The sequence below is a fragment of the Scyliorhinus canicula genome, chromosome 2, assembly GCF_902713615.1.
Source record: "Scyliorhinus canicula chromosome 2, sScyCan1.1, whole genome shotgun sequence".
Classification (NCBI taxonomy): Eukaryota; Metazoa; Chordata; class Chondrichthyes; order Carcharhiniformes; family Scyliorhinidae; genus Scyliorhinus; species Scyliorhinus canicula.
The window spans coordinates 72,906,108-72,922,568 of NC_052147.1; the positions used below are offsets into that span (position 1 = coordinate 72,906,108).

Consider the following 16,461-nt stretch of genomic DNA (forward strand, 5'->3'; position numbering starts at 1 on the left):
CTGGCAAGGACAGACACAATGGGGCAAATGTTTTTTCTGTGCTTGATCTTTGTACATTTTTTTATTACTTTATTACATCCTAAAGTGCTTCACAGATAACCAATTACTTTTTAACTGCTGTTATGTGGACAAACATAGCCAATGTTTCCACAACACAGCCCTGCAAATGGACACGAGATTAATAGCCATTAAACGGTTTTCAGTGGTCATGAGCAAGGCACGAATGTTTACCTGGACATTGTTGTTCAAACGGTACCAATTTTACATCCATAGAATTCCTACAGTGCAGAAGTCATTAGGTAATTACGCCCATCGAGTCCGCACCCTCCAAAGAGCACTCTACCTCAGCCCACCCTCACGCCCCAAGCCCGCACATTGATCATGGCCAATCCACCTAACCTGCACATCTTTGGACTGTGGGAGGAAACCGGAGCACCTGGAGGAAACCCAGGTAGACACAGGAAGAACATGCAAACTCCACACAGTCGCCCAAGGCTGGAATTGAACCCGGGTCCCTGGCGCCGTGATGCAGCCGTGCTGATCAATGTGCCACCATACATGCACCTGAATAGGCTGATACAACTGTTGTTTAACATCTCATCTCAAAGTGAGCAGCACCTGCACTATCCAGAAGCATGGGGCTATGTGGTCTCACCTTCTAGTTCTGGAGAACAGCTCAAACCATTGTTATTCTGATTCAGTGGCAAGAGTGCAGTGCAACTAACTGAAAATGGTGAACTAAATCATAAGTTTATGCTAAAAATTCACCAACCAACTTACGCCAAGAAAGTAACTGAACAGAGAGTGGGCAAAATGTGAATTATGTCCCATAATGCATGAACATTTCCCTCTGATATAGCCAAACTTTACTGGCCACAGCAGAAAGTAGATAAAAAGAGCAGGTAGTTGTCCTGAGATTTAAGTTGATGCGTATGGGTGGCAGTTCTAGTCTCTCAGGAACAATCTTGATGTACTGATAAACATACGTTTCTAGGATACATGGGAGTAACCAAATGAAAAATATTTTTTTTTTTTAAATGCAGTACAAAATATGCCTTAGATTTCAAAAGTAAGATCTGCACAACAGAGGACTAACATTGCTTTGTTTACAAAATATAATGATTTTTATGTATGAAGGGTAAATTGGAGACTGCATCATTTGATTGAAGGCCCACCTCTGAAATCTACACCAAAATTAAAAGGAAGGTCAATATTCAAGAGGAATTAGGAAAATATTAGTTCATATCGCAGATGGACTGGAGATTTTAGCTATTTCCTTCCTCCCTTCTCTTCTGAACATGATGCTTTTGATGGGATAGTTCCACAGATGCTCGGATCCCTCTGGTACCTTAAGTTGTCCCTCTTCATGGATGCACGTGGAAAGTAAATGTCAACAGTGTCAATGGTCTTCTTGATTGGTTGGAAAAGACAATTATGTTGTGGAAGAATCCCAAGCTTCAGTCCACTTAATAAGAGATAATATAGTTTATGGTTTGATTATTTTGGATGGGTCTCACCATTCCAGTGTATCAAGTAAAAGAACTTTCTCTTTCAAGGAAAAAGTCGAACAAGCCAATGGTGACTTTTTGAAGTTAGTACTCAGAATTCTCAAAAATATTTCAACACAGAAATCAATATTGCTGCAAAACACCTTTGGACGAACTGAGGTGAAGGAGGTGTCAAATTATTGAAATTAATTTTAAAATATATATATTTTTATTCAAATATTTCCATTTTATACATAGCATAAATATAAAACAAAACAGAATAAAATATCAGATCGCACATACTGCCAAAAAACATAGCCTAACACCCCCTTCTCCCCACCCTTAGCAACTAACAATGACCAGCTCCTTGAAATACACAATTAACGGCTGTCATCTCCGGTATAACCTCTCAATTGCTCCCCTCACAGTGCACTTGACATTCGCGATGTATAGGATTTCATCAGATATCCCAGCCACACTGAGGCACTGGGCGGAGAAACATACCTCCACCCAGCAGGACTCGCCTCCGGGTAATTGGCAAGGCAAAGGCCAGGACAACAGCCCCCGCGCCTGTCTGCAGCTCCGGTGAGTCTGACACCCCAAATGTGGCCACTAAAGGAAAGGGCTCCAGTTATTCAGAATTGCTAACGAAGGAGACGTGAAAACCTACAAGCTTGGGACACGGCCAGAACATGTGCTCATGGTTGACTGGACCCCCTGAACAGTGCTTGCACTTATCTTCCACCCCTGCAAAGAAACGACTCTAGACCTAGTCAGGTGCGTCCTATAGGACTAAACCAAGCCTCATGCAGGAGGACGTACAGTTCACCCGCTGCAGGGCCTCACTCCATACCTCATCATCTAAAATATCGCTATTTCCTCCTTCCACCTGGCCTTGACCCCCTCCACCGACACTGAATGCTCCGATATAATCAGTCCATAAATACCGGAGGTGCTCTCTGCCTTTGACCCGGCGAGCAAAAGAACCCTCTTCGTTAGAGTTGGTGGCGCCACAGGGAATGTCGGGAAAATCTGTTCTGCCAAGTTGCACATTGTAAACATCTGAATAAGTCAGGTTGCGAGAGCCCAAACATCTTTAACAGTTCCTCTAAACCGGCAAACCGCCCCTCCAGGAACAGATCACCCATTCTCTCCAACCCCATCCTCTCCCCAAAGTGGCATCCAATCTCGCAGGCTTGAACAGATGATTTGCACAAATCAGAGCCAGCTTCATACTGACCTCAATTTAAAATATTGTCGGAATTTTCTCCATATCTTCAAAGTGGAGATTGCCACTGGATTTGACAAATACTTAACCAGTGAGAAGGGCATTAGCAATGGCCTGGCTCCCCTTCTCACTGGTTAAGTATTTGTCAAATCCAGTGGCAATCTCCACTTTGAAGATATGGAGAAATCAGGTGCTACTTGGGTACATGACTGGGATCCCATTCGCACCCAAGTAGCACCTGGGTCACTATACCAACCCAACACCTTCCCCGCATTCGCTGACCAGTAATAAAATATCAGGTTCGGAAATGCAAACCTCCTTGACAGTCATTCCTTTGAAGGGCTGTCGTCCGTAATCAACTTTTAGAATCCCCAACAAAGGATTTCGGGAGGAAGACCAGCAAACACTGCAACAAAAACAAAAATCTTGGCAAAATGTTCATCTTAACTGACTGAACCCCGCCCGCCAAGGACAGGGGAAGATCATTCGACCTTTGCAGAATGGTCCCAACCCTGCTTACCAAACTTGTATAGATCAGTTTATGAAGATGGAACCAATCGCAGGCTTCTTAAACCCCCAGATACCAAAAGCTGGAACCAGCCATATGAAAAGGTAGCACCCCTAGTTTAAGTCCTCACCCCAGGGGATTAATTGGAAAACACTCACTTTTTCCCACCAAGTTCAGCTTGTATCCTGAAAAAGTGCCAAAGCGCTGTAGCAGCTCCATTACATCACCCATCAGAGTAAAGGGACATCCGATGCTCCACCTCTCCCCCTGCTATCCCCCTCTGCTTAACTAAAGCCCTCAAGGCGATGGCCAAAGGCTCTATTGCCAAAGTATACAAGAGGGGCCACATAGGGTATCCCTGCCTCATTTCCCTATTTAATTGAAAATATCCCAAGCTCATGTTATTGGTGCAGACATTAGCTGTTGGGGCCTTTTACAACAGTTGTATCCAAGACACAAACTTGGGGCTCCAACCCAAACTTCTCCAAAATCATAAAAAGATATCCCCACTTCATTCTATCCAATCGAATGCCTTTTTGGCATCTAGTACGACGATTACCTTTTGATCCGCCCCCTCAGACGGGAAAAGCATCAGATTTAGCAATCGTCTCATGTTGGGCAACAATTGCCGACCTTTAATAAAACCACTCTGATCGTCCCCAATAACTTGAAGGAAACATGGTTCCAGCCTCAGTGCTCAGGGATTAGGGGTAACTTATTAGTTTGGATAGAAGACTTACTGATGGACAGGAGTCGGGATAAATGGGTCTTTTTCTGGATGGCAAGATGTAACTAGTGGGGTGCTACAGGCTTCAGTCCTTGGGGCCCCAGCTATTTCCAATCTATATTAACAACTTGGATACAGGGATAGAAGATTCCATAGACAAATTTGCAGATGGTGCAAAAATAGGTGGGACAGTAAATTGCAATGAGGAAATAAGAACTTCACAAATTGATATAGATAGGTTAGGAGAGCGGGTCAAAATGTGGCAGATGGAGTTTAACGTGGATAAGTGTGAGGTCATGCATTTTGGTCGAAGAAATGGAAAGGCAACTTATTATGTAAATGGGTAGAGACTTTGGGGTGCTCCATTTCAGAGGGATCTGGGTGTCCTCGTGCATGAGTCACAGAAAACAAGCATGCAGGTGCAGCAGTTAATGAGGAAGGCAAATGGAATGTTGGCATTTATAGAAAAGGGAATTGAGTATAAAAGGTAAGGAAGTGTTGTTGCAACTATACAAGGCATTGGTAAGACCGCACCTGGAGTACTGTGCAGTTTTGGTCCCCTTATTTGAGGAAAGATGAGTGGCATTCAAGGCGGTTCAGAGGAGGCTCGCTAGATTTATTCCAGAGGTGAGGGGTTTGTCGTATGAGGAGAGATTGAACAGTTTAGGCCTATATCTCTAGAGTTTAGAAGAACGAGGGGAGATCTAATTGAGGTATACAAGATGTTAAAAGGTATGGCTAAAGTAGACATGGAGCTGATGCTTCCTCTTGTGGCGCATTCTAAAACGAGAGGTCATAATCTTAGAATACGAGGGAGCAAATTTAAAACAGGAGGAGAAACTACTTCTCCCAAAGGGTTGGAATCGGTGGAATTTGCTGCCCCAGAGTGCGATGGATGCAGGGACAGTGAGTAAATTTGAGGAGTGAGACACATTTTTTAATTGGTAATGGGTTGAAGGGTTATGGAGAACAGGCAGGACGTTGGGGTTGAGGCCTAAATTGCCTCCTCCCGTTCCTAGGTCATGTGTTCTAGGGAAGAGATGCTCTGGCTAATTTTGCAAACCAGCTCTTGGTCTGTATCATTGTAGGTAGCAGATGAGGAACAAATCAGCCATGATAGAATGGCAGAGCAGACCCAATGGGCCGAATGGCCTAATTCTGCTGCTATATCTTATGAACCGTGGCCACCATTTTGGTGTCTACATTAAGTAAAGAAATAGAGCAGTACGACTCAAATTCCATGGGGTGCTTATTCTTTTATAAAAGAAGTGAAACTGATGCTTGTGACAGTGTCTCAGGCAGGGAACCCCATGTTACTGAGTCCTCTGACACAAGCTATCCTGTGAACGTCTTGTAAAATTCCACCGGGAACTCGTGTCAGGACTTGAAGGCTGGGAACAGACCAAGCCTGTGTTGAATATAAGGAAAGTAGGAAAGAACTTAAGGAAGGAGTCAGGAGGGCTAGAAGGGGTCACGAAAAGTAATTGGCAAATAGGGTTAAGGAAAATTCCCAGGCTTTTTACACGTACATAAAAAGCAAGAGGGCAGACAGGGAAAGGATTGGCCCACTGAAGGACAGGGGAGGGAATCTATAGGTGGAGCCAGAGGAAATGGGCGAGGTACTTTGCATCAGTACAGTAGTCCCCCGTTATACCGCGCTCCGCAATACCGCGGTTCGCGATATACCGCGGGGGGGCTTATGGACCCCAACTGTCAGTTGTGTCAATTTCAGCGGCCGGCTGATTATTTCAGTGAGAGCAGCTTCCCTCTCTGGATCAAAGTGAGCCGGCCGCTGAAATTGACACTGCCGGCTGCTCTCTCCCTCCAATCAGAAACATTAAAACTTAAAAGTTGGATTGGAGGGAGAGAGCAGGCGGCAGTGTCAATTTCAGCGGCCGGCTCATTTTGATCCGGAGAGGGAAGCCACTCTCACTGAAATAATCAGCCGGCCGCTGAAATTGACACTGCCGAGGGGGGGGGGGGGGCGGGTGTTGGGGGGGGGGGGGAGAAGAGGGGGGGGGCGGGTGTTGGGGGCGGGGAGAGAAGAGGGGGGGGCGGGTGTTGGGGGGGGGGAGAAGAGGGGGGGCGGGTGTTGGGGGGGGGAGAAGAGGGGGGGGCGGGTGTTGGGGGGGGGAGAAGAGGGGGGGGCTGGTGTTGGGGGGGGAGAGAGGGGGGGCGGGTGTTGGGGGGAGACAGAGGGGGGGGCGGGTGTGAGGGGGGGAGAAGAGGGGGGGCGGGTGTTGAGGGGGGGGGGAGAAGAGGGGGGGCGGGTGTTGAGGGGGGGAGAAGAGGGGGGGCGGGTGTTGAGGGGGGGAGAGTGTGGGGGAGACCCCCCTGTGGGGTGTGGGGGAGACCCCCCTGGGGGTGTGGGGGAGACCCCCCTGGGGGTGTGGGGGAGAGAGGGGGGACCTGTGGGTGTTGGGGGAGAGAGGGGGGCCCTGCGGGTGTTGGGGGAGAGAGGGGGGCCCTGCGGGTGTTGGGGGACGGGGGAGGAGAGGGGGGGGGGGGGGCGAGCCGGAGGGTGTGGGGGGGGGGCGAGCCGGAGGGTGTGGGGGGACAGGGGGCGAGCTGGACGCTGTGGGGGAGAGCAGGAGGGTGTGGGGGAGAGCCGGAAGGTGTGGGGGGAGAGGGGCGAGCTGGACGCTGTGGGGGAGAGCAGGAGGGTGTGGGGGAGAGGGAGCGAGCCGGAGGGTGTGGGGGGAGAGGGGGCGAGCCGGAGGGTGTTGGGGGGGGAGAGGGGGCGAGCCGGAGGGTGTGGGGGGAAGAGGGGTCTAGTTGGAGGATGTGGGGGGAGAGGGGGCGAACCGGAGGGTGTGGGGGGGGGAGAGGGGTCTAGTTGGGAGGATGTGGGGGGGAGAGGGGGCGAGCCGGAGGGTGTGGGGAGGGGGCGAGCCGGAGGATGTGGGGGGAGAGGGGGCGAGCCGGAGGGTGTGGGGGGAGAGGGGGCGAGCCGGAGGGTGTGGGGGGAGAGGGGGCGAGCCGGAGGATGTGGGGGGGGAGATGGGGGCGAGTCGGAGGGTGTGGGGGGAGAGGGGTCTAGTTGGAGGATGTGGGGGGAGAGGGGGCAAGCCGGAGGAAAAAAAAAGAAATTGACACTGCCGGCTGCTCTCTCCCTCCAATCAGAAACATTAAAACTTAAAAGTTGGATTGGAGGGAGAGAGCAGCGGGCAGTGTCAATTTCAGCGGCCGGCTGATTGTTTCAGTGAGAGAGCAGCTTCCCTCTCCGGCCGCTGAAATTTAAATTGGATCCACGATGGGGGTTTTAAATTTATTTAAAAATCTATGCTAGCGCTTCCCATTGTGAGTCTACGGGGGTCTGACCTCTCCCCCCGCCCCCCCGTAGACTCACAATGGGAAGCGCATGCATAGATTTTAAAATAAATTTAAAACCCCCATCATGGATATCCGCGGCTCGGATACAACGCGGGTGGCTGTCTTGGACCCCAACACCCGCGTTATAAAGGGGGACTACTGTATTCACCAAGGAGAAGGAATTGGTAGATGTTGAGTCTGGAGAAGGGTGTGTAGATAGCCTGGGTCACATTGAGATCCAAAAAGACGAGGTGTTGGGCGTCTTGAAAAATATTAAGGTGGATAAGTCCCCAGGGCATGATGGCATCGACCCCAGAAGGGAGGAAATTGCTGAGGCCTTGACAGAAATCTTCGGATCCTCACTGTCTACAGGTGATGTCCTGGAGGACTGGAGAATAGCCAATTTTGTTCCTTCGTTTAAAAAGAGTAGCAAGGATAATCCAGGGAACTACAGGCCGGTGAGCCTTATGCCAGTGGTAGGGAAATTACTGGAAAGAATTCTTCAAGACAGGATCTACTCCCATTGGGATGCAAGTGGACATATTAGCGAGAGGCAGCATGGTTTTATGAAGGGGAGGTTGTGTCTCAGTAACTTGATAAGAGTTTTTCGAGGAGGTCACAAAACGATTGATGCAGGTAGGGCAATGGGTGTTGTCTATATGAACTTCAGTAAGGCCTTTGACAAGGTCCCTCATCGCAGACTGGTACAAAAGGTGAAGTCACATGGGTTCAGAGGTGAGCTGGCAAGATGGATACAGAACTGGCTAGGTCATAGAAGGCAGAGGGTAGCAATGGAAGGATGCTTTTCTGATTGGAGGGCTGTGACCAGTGGTGTTCCGCAGGGATCAGTGCTAGGACATTTGCTGTTCGTAGTATATATAAATGACTTGGAGGAAAATGTAACTGGTCTGATTAGAAAATTTGCGGACGACAAAGGTTGGTGGAATTGCGGCTAGCGATGAGGACTGTCAGAGGATACAACAGGATCATTTGGACTCTTGGGTGGAGAGATGGCAGATGGAGTATAATCCAGACAAATGTGAGGTGATGCATTTTGGAAGGTCTAATGAAGGTAGGGAATATACAGTGAATGGTAGAACCCTCAAGAGACTTGATAGTCAGAGAGATCTAGGTGCATAGGTTCACATGTCACTGAAAGGGGCAACACAGGTGGAGAAGGTAGTCAAGGCATGTGGCATGCTTGTCTTCATTGGCCGGGGCATTGAGTATAAAAATTGGCAAGTCATGTTGCAGCTATATAGAACCTTAATTAGGTCACACTTGGAGTATAGTGTTCAATTCTGGTTATCACACTACCAGAAGGATGTGGAGGCTTTAGAGAGGGTGCAGAAGAGATTCACCAGGATGTTGCCTGGTATGGAGGACATTAGTTATAATGAGAGGTTTGTTCTCACTGGAACGATGGAGGTTGAGGGGCGACCTGATAGAGATCTACAAAATGATGAGGGGCATAGACAGAGTGGATAGTCAGTGACTTTTTCCCAGGGTAGACGGGTCAATTACTAGGGGGCATAGGTTTAAGGTGCGAGGAGCAAGATTTAGAGGAGATGTACGAGGCAAGTTTTTTTTTTTACACAGAGGGTAGTGGGTGCCTGGAACTCGCTGCCAGAGGAGGTGGTGGAAGCAGGGACGATAGTGACGTTTAAGGGGCATCTTGACAAATACATGAATAGGATGGGAATAGAGGGTTACGGACCCCGGAAATGTAGAAGATTTTAGTTTAGACGGGCAGCATGGTCGGCGCAGGCTTGGAGAGCCAAAGGGCCTGTTCCTGCGCTGTACTTTTCTTTGTTCGTCTGACACTGGGGCCCTATTTGTTTGCATGCACCCTATTTTTGCAGAGACCTCCTCTGTGCTCAATGGACTCCCCAACCCTTCACACTCTTCCTCCTCCACCTCGGGAAACTCAACACATACTGGACATACTCACCCCCCCCCCCCCCCCCCCCCCCCCCCCCCCCCCCCCCCCCCCCCCCCCCCACAGCGTGCCCCTACCCACATGCACCAGTGCTCCGACCTATAAAGGTTCTTACAGAATGTTTCAAACGCCGACCTCAGCCTGTCACGCAAGTATCTGACCTGAACTTTTGGAGATTTCCCCTTGCTTCTCTATTCATGTGTGCTTTGTGCAAAATTATCCCCCCCATCAACTCTGCAAACATGTGGGCAAAGTACTCGGTTGGCCTCGGGCCCTCCACGATCCTGAGGTTCTGCCTCCTCTAGGGGCAGCAGGGTAGCATGGTGGTTAGCATAAATGCTTCACAGCTCCAGGGTCCCAGGTTCGATTCCCGGCTGGGTCACTGTCTGTGTGGAGTCTGCACGTCCTCCCCCTGTGTGCGTGGGTTTCCTCCGGGTGCTCCGGTTTCCTCCCACAGTCCAAAGATGTGCGGGTTAGGTGGATTGGCCATGCTAAATTGCCCGTAGTGTCCTAATAAAATAGTAAGGTTAAGGGGGGGTTGTTGGGTTACGGGTATAGGGTGGATACGTGGGTTTGAGTAGGGTGATCATGGCTCGGCACAACATTGAGGGCCGAAGGGCCTGTTCTGTGCTGTACTGTTCTATGTTCTACCTGTTCTCCAGATAGTCGACTTTTGCCCTCAGGCTCCGATTCCTCTTTTCCACAATCTGCAGCTTAGGTTCCAGCGAGGCTATTTGATCGCTGTGTCACGACAAAGTCTCCTCCACTCCCTTCAGCACCTCTCTATGCTTCCGCACTGCCTCCAAAGTCCTTCCCAATCTCTCTATTATCGTGCTCAAGCGTGTCCTTCACAGTCATCGTGACGGTCTCCAGCATTTCCCTTCCTTGCCTCTCAAAGTGCTTGCCGATTCGTCTCTTAAACTCAATTTCCATTACCTCCGGCAGCGTATCTTCTGTGATAGAGACGGTCCCACCCGAGGAGGTCACCTCTGCCATCTTTGCCCCCAATGAACTACGCACCTTCTCAGTGTCCAGTAAAGGACTGCCACTCGCACCCGTCTTTCAAACATTCTTTTTCACTGCTTTCAACATCTTTTCAAAGTACTGTTAGGTGGGTTGGGTTTGTCAACCAATTTCCCCCATGAACAGGGCAGAAAGGGCCAAAAAAACAAAGGGTCTGCCAGGAGCCGCCTTATGTGCGACCTTCTCCTACATGCCACCACCGGAAGTCATTGAGGCAGTATTGATAAAAGATTGGCAAATTTTCTTTATGGGAGTTCATCAAGAATGACACTGTTACGGATTACATAATAAGTAATAAACTGATACTGGCAACAGGTGCCAGGCATTTTCCGTTATTGGGCAAGGTATTCAATACAAAAGCAGAGACTTAATGATGGAACTGTATAAAATGCCAGATGGGCACAACTGGAATTGGGCACAGTTTTGGTCACCACATTACAGGAAGGACATAATTATCCTGGAGAGAGTCTGAGGAGATTAACAAGAGTGTTGTCAGGGCTTAAAAATTGCAGCTATGAGGAGAGATTGGATAGGCTAGGGTTGTTTTCCTTAGAATAAAGGCGTCTAAGGGGTGGCCGAATTGGGGTGAACAAAATTATGAGTGGCCTAGATAGGGTAGACAGGAAAGACTTGTTTCCAGTTGCTGCGGGGTAGATTACCAGTTGGCATGAATTGAAGGTGATTGGTAGATGGGTCATGAGGATGGTGGGTATCTGGAATTCACTGCCCGAATTGGTGGTTGAGGCTGAAATGCTCCACTCATTTAAAAGGTACCTGGATCTGCACCTAAAGTTCTGTAACCTGCAAAGCTATGAGCCAGATGCTGGAAGGTGGGATTAAACTGAGTTGTTAGTTTCTTTTTTGGCTGGTGCACACATGATGGGCTGGATGGCCTATTTCTGCACTGTAACTTTTCTATGGTTCTATGTACTGAACATCTGAGAAAGTGTGCGACTTTCTCCTTCATGGATTTTTCCCAAGTGTAAAATTCTTGAAAGCATCACGTGATTTGAATCCTAATTTGATAATAGATTCCTCCAAGATATGTGCAGAATAGATAAATAAGGGAGGAAAGAATAATTTTAGTTCCATGTTTCAAACCATTGTGAAACGTTATCTTCAAAGTCCATGCCAACTTCAAGGGACAGCCATTTTTGAGGAATTCTATGTACAAAACATTTTCCAATACTGAAAATAATTTACTCAATTTTATTCAGTGACTTGAAAAATAAATACATTGAGAAAGCACAAGGTACTTTACCTCCCAACCAAGCCCTGCTATAAAATCCTCATAGGATTGGCTTCCTCCAGTATTCGTTAGAATGGAGTGCTTATCTTCCTGTCCTTCAGCAACATAAAACACCGCTATCTTGTGTGTTTCTCGACTGCATGAAACAAAACAGTAGTTAATTGAACAAGAGGCAAAAATTAGTGTAGAATGTTTATTGTAGTTTAATTTCAAACAATGAAATATTGAATTACCCAGGTTCTGCCAACATAGTTAAAACAACAATCACAAATTTGAAGTCACCACTCATTTTCCAGCAAACATGGCTTTGTTTGTTATTGTACTTCTATTCTTAAGGGAGCAATGTAGAGACCTACTAAACTCATGATCTCCACCACCTAGAAGGGCAAGAGCAGCAGAACACATGGGAACACGACCACCTGCAAGTTACCCTCCAGATCACATACCATTCTGACGCAGAACTAAGCGACAAGTGAGGGCACAGCAAGAGAGTCAAAATGGGGAACTTTCCCTAACAACATTGTACCTACATCTCATGGACGATAGTAGTTTAAGGAGGAAACTCACCACTACCTTCTCAAGAGAAATTAGGAATGGGCAACAAACGTTGGCAATGCCATTGTTGCTTACATCCAATGAAATACAGAAACGTTGCAACAGTTACAGAGGTACACATAGGTACATGCACACTGGTCAGAGGGAATTGAAGGGGAAATTGAGAGAACTTGTATTTTGAAGTTAAATGAGCATCATCCAAAAATTAGACAAACGAGTAATTTTCTATGCTCACAGAAAGAAACTATGTCCAAATAGTATGATAATTGGTAAAAATAAACTTAACACTGAAATCAGCTTGAAGCAAAAAGTTGGTGGGGGTCTGTGCAATAGTTACCCAGAGGTTCGGATTGGTTTTAATTCTTCTAACTTTTCCTGGTAACGATTGATGCAACAAGTCAGTTATACTGCCTTGGAGGTTATAGCCCCTTATTCATATGGTGTTTTCAACATGGTAAAACGTTTCCTTAGGAGCATTATCAAACATCAGCAAACACCGGGAGAGGCCCATGTGTGTGAATGGAATTCGGAAATAGCCAGGCCTGGGTTTGGGGTTGACAGAACCATTGGAGTAGCCAAACCACTTGATTCTTCTTTGTCACATATACACACCTGTTTCACAGCGATGTTGGGAAAAAACTTTAACACTGAAGTCAGCTTGAAGCAATAAATAACTTGCCACTACTCATCTACCTGACCCTACAAGCACCACAAGTTCTATACGTGACAGAGTCTGCAGTTTGCATATTGGACTTTCAGACCCCATCAAACCAATGTGAGAGCAAGCTATTCTCAATCCCAGGGTGTCCCAAAGAAGAATCAAGTGGTTTGGCTACTCAAAAAGGTTTTGGCGACTCCAAACCCAGACCTGGCTATTTCTGTATTCCGTTGTTTCCAGAAGCTCGAGACCCATCTGGACAGCAGCTGGTTGCTGGGGTCGGGTCACTCTCCGATCACCTGCCCCCTGGGGCGGGGGGGGGGGGGGGGGGGGGGTCCTCCACCTCATGTATCGCAGCATGTGTGTGGTGCGCACCAGATAGTATATGAGGAGTCTCTTCACTAACATGCTCAACTGAGGCGAGGGTCTCTGACATGGTGGAGGGCATTGGTGACAGCAGTGCCGCAAGCCCGTGGCGTTCCCGAATGTTTGCTCTGTGCTGTCACAGGGCTGCAGCTATGGGCTCATGACACCAGCAAGTCCCGACTCTGCTGGAAACTCAGTAAAACCCTTTGCGTTGTACGTTTGGCATGTAATCTTGTAAATATTAATGGTAAATATTGTGAGTAACGTACAGAATTGGTAGAAACCGATTTGGTTTGCATCTTATGTAATATCAACTTAGAAATGTCACGTGGGCAGCACGGTGGCCTAGTGGTTAGCACAACCGCCTCACGGCGCTGAGGTCCCAGGTTCGATCCCGGGTCACTGTCCGTGTGGAGTTTGCACATTCTCCCCGTGTCTGCGTGGGTTTCGCCCCCACAACCCAAAAATGAGCAGAGTAGGTGTATTGGCCGGGCTAAATTGCCCCTTAATTGGAAAAAATAATTGGGTCATCTAAATTTATAAAAAAAAAGAAATGTCACGTAAGGAGCAGCATGGTGGCACAGTGATTAGTACTGATGTCTCATAGCGCCAAGGTCCCAGGTTCGATCCCAGCTCGGGTCACTGTCCGTGTGGAGTTTGCATGGGTTCGCCCCCACAACCCAAAGATGTGCAGGGTAGGTGGATTGGCCATGTTAAATTATCCCTTAATTGGAAAAAATGAATTGGGTACTCTAAATGTATTTTAAAAAAAGAAATGTCATGTAATATGCTTTAATCATAAAATTAATAAAAGTACATTTTTGAACAATAACTAGATGGTTCAGCTGGGTGATGGTAGATCCTATTGGGTGGTTTCCAGATAAAACCATGGTAATTTGGTAGAATGTCAGAACTTTCAAACAAGCATCAGGACGTAGCTTGGCTGATAGGGAGAAAGGTCCACACGGTCAGATCTTTCCTGTATGCCTGGAGTCTAACCCATTCTCCATGTTACCCGCGATGTGATTGGTGGGGCCGAAACAGTCATCCAACTCCTTCTGCAATGTGCTTGTGAGGTGAATTGGACATTCTGAATTCTCCCTCTGTGTACCCGAACAACCACCGTAGTGTGGCGACGAGGGGATTTTCACAGTAATGTCATTGCAGTGTTAATGTAAACCTTCTTGTGACACTATTAAAGATTATTATTTTGCAAAGCAGGTACAGAAAGAAATGCAGTGTTTTTTGTTAATTTCATCCCACGCAGCTTTGTGACACAGGACTCGGTGCTCTACAGGCTCTTCTCTGTGATGCACACCAAGATAAACATCAACCATAGCTGGAGGACTGTCAACTCAGTGAAAGATAACTTTTGGCCTGCAAAGAATTGTCCATGACTGTGAATTGTAGACTGGCAGATTCTGAGGTTCAGGAGTGTGCTGAGGGACGCACCAAAGCTAGGCACAGTCGCAGCAAATTGGCGATGACGGTAGGCCACCATCTAACACTTTCAACTACGGCATACAGAGGGGCTGAAAACTGGGAAAAACCCCACGGGTTGTATGTTTGATATGCAATTAATTTTGCAAATAACTGTAAATGTAATGAGTAACTTAGTGAATTGGAAGAAATGAATTTGGTTTGCACCTTCTATCATGTATTTTTAAAAAAAATTATGAATTAAGTGTATGTTTGGAAATAAAACATGGTTCAGCTGGTTGGTACGTGAACAGCAGAGTTATACAGGTCTACAGCATCAGGTTCAACTGCAGGTCTGTGCTAAAGAAGCCGATTCAATCCTGGGTGATGGCGGGTAATGTAATTAGTCTGGACATTTAGGCTGAAGTACAGGCCTGTGGATAAGGTTGGATTTGGTTTCGATTGTTCCAGTGATTAAATCATCTGCCAAATTTCACCATCTAGGTGTAATCAAGAACAGTCAGTCATCGTGGAAGACATTGAGGGGTAGATTGGGGTGACCGGTTTCTGTTGAAACAGGCCTCAACAGGGCATCGACCTAAAAAATACTTTCCGATTAAAACTGAAGCTGATTTTGTTGATTATCAAAGCCTCTGTAATATAGCAGTTTGCAAAACAAGTAAAGACCACCGGGGATTAGTTCACTTTTTCCTCTAGTTTTAGGTTTTGGAAACTTGTCATGTAGCTGGTTGGTTTTTGGCATATAGTAATGTGTCTAAGCAAACATTGTAATTCAAAATACAAAAGGTATGAGAAAAAACCTGCGTCGGCTTTCTTCAGTATAAGGAATCTCCAAAAGCTTTGTGATAAATTAGTGAAATATTTGAGTCTAAAACTGAAGGATAGCAATTAATGAGGAAACATTTACCATTGCCTTGAGTCGAGGTTTTTCAGTTCTCGTAAAAGCTTTTCATTTTTCTTCAGAAGATGGAAACTTGTCCTGCAGAAAAACAAAGTTGAAAATTAGAATGGATATTATTGTTTTATTTGCAAATAGTAAAAGCCATAAATCAATCACGGGGTTTTGATGCATTACACTGAAGACATTAGCAGCACCAGAAATTAAATTTATAGCAATTAACAGAATTCCACATGTCTGTTACATAGCTCCAGCCTACACATGTTGTTTTCGTAAAACAAGCACAAACCTCTGACAATTTCAAGTTTCCCTGCTTGACAAAAAACAGGTTTAACCTAAAGTGGTCATCTAACTTCTCCTAAATCATCAATACTGGAATCACACAGCTCCTGACTTTATCATAGCTTTGATCCGGGCATAGAGACGCATGAATTAAATCACAGGAGAAGTGAGTACTTGCCCTCCATGTCAAGGTGCTGCAAGTATGATTCCATAACTCAAGTTTTAGGATAAAATGTTTTAGTTATATAACATTTAGTATAAAGATTTAAGTGGACTTTGAGAACCTGATAAACAGCTCTGTGTAATTGCAATTCAAATAGGCCTGGAGTATTTACAGTTAGTGTTTGTTTAATGAAGTCAGACTCAGAAGGGAGAGGGCCTGAACAATGGATAATCTATCTCTGAACTTTTCGTCGAGGCAGAAAGTCTACCATTGTAAATCTTACTATTTGTTTTACGTTCATGGGACGTGGGCGTTGCAGGCTGTGCAAGCATTTATTGCCCTAATTATTATCCTTAATTGCCCTTGAGGGGGCAGCTAAGAGTCAACCACATTGTAGTGGGTCTGTAGTCACATGCAGGCCAGACCAGGTAAGGATGGCAGATTTCCTTTCCTAAAGGATATCAGTGAACCAGATAGTTTTTTTATGACAATCAACAGTGGTTTCAGGTTCTTCATTAACTTTTATTGAATTCAAACATCATCATCTGCAGTGGCGGGATTTGAACCTGGGTACCCATGGCATTACTCTGGGATTTTGGTTTGCCAGTCTAGTGACAATACCACTA

At 46.6% G+C, this 16,461-nt stretch overlaps 1 protein-coding gene across 1 annotated transcript in view; it reads right to left on the reverse strand.

The window, feature by feature from the left end:
* The window catches only part of ralgapa1 (Ral GTPase activating protein catalytic subunit alpha 1), a 338,673-nt gene that overhangs the window by 96,360 nt on the left and 225,852 nt on the right, over positions 1 to 16,461 (reverse strand). Inside the window, 2 exon segments of the mRNA XM_038790243.1 lie at positions 11,486 to 11,609; positions 15,400 to 15,471. Coding sequence (XP_038646171.1) covers positions 11,486 to 11,609; positions 15,400 to 15,471 — 196 coding nt within the window.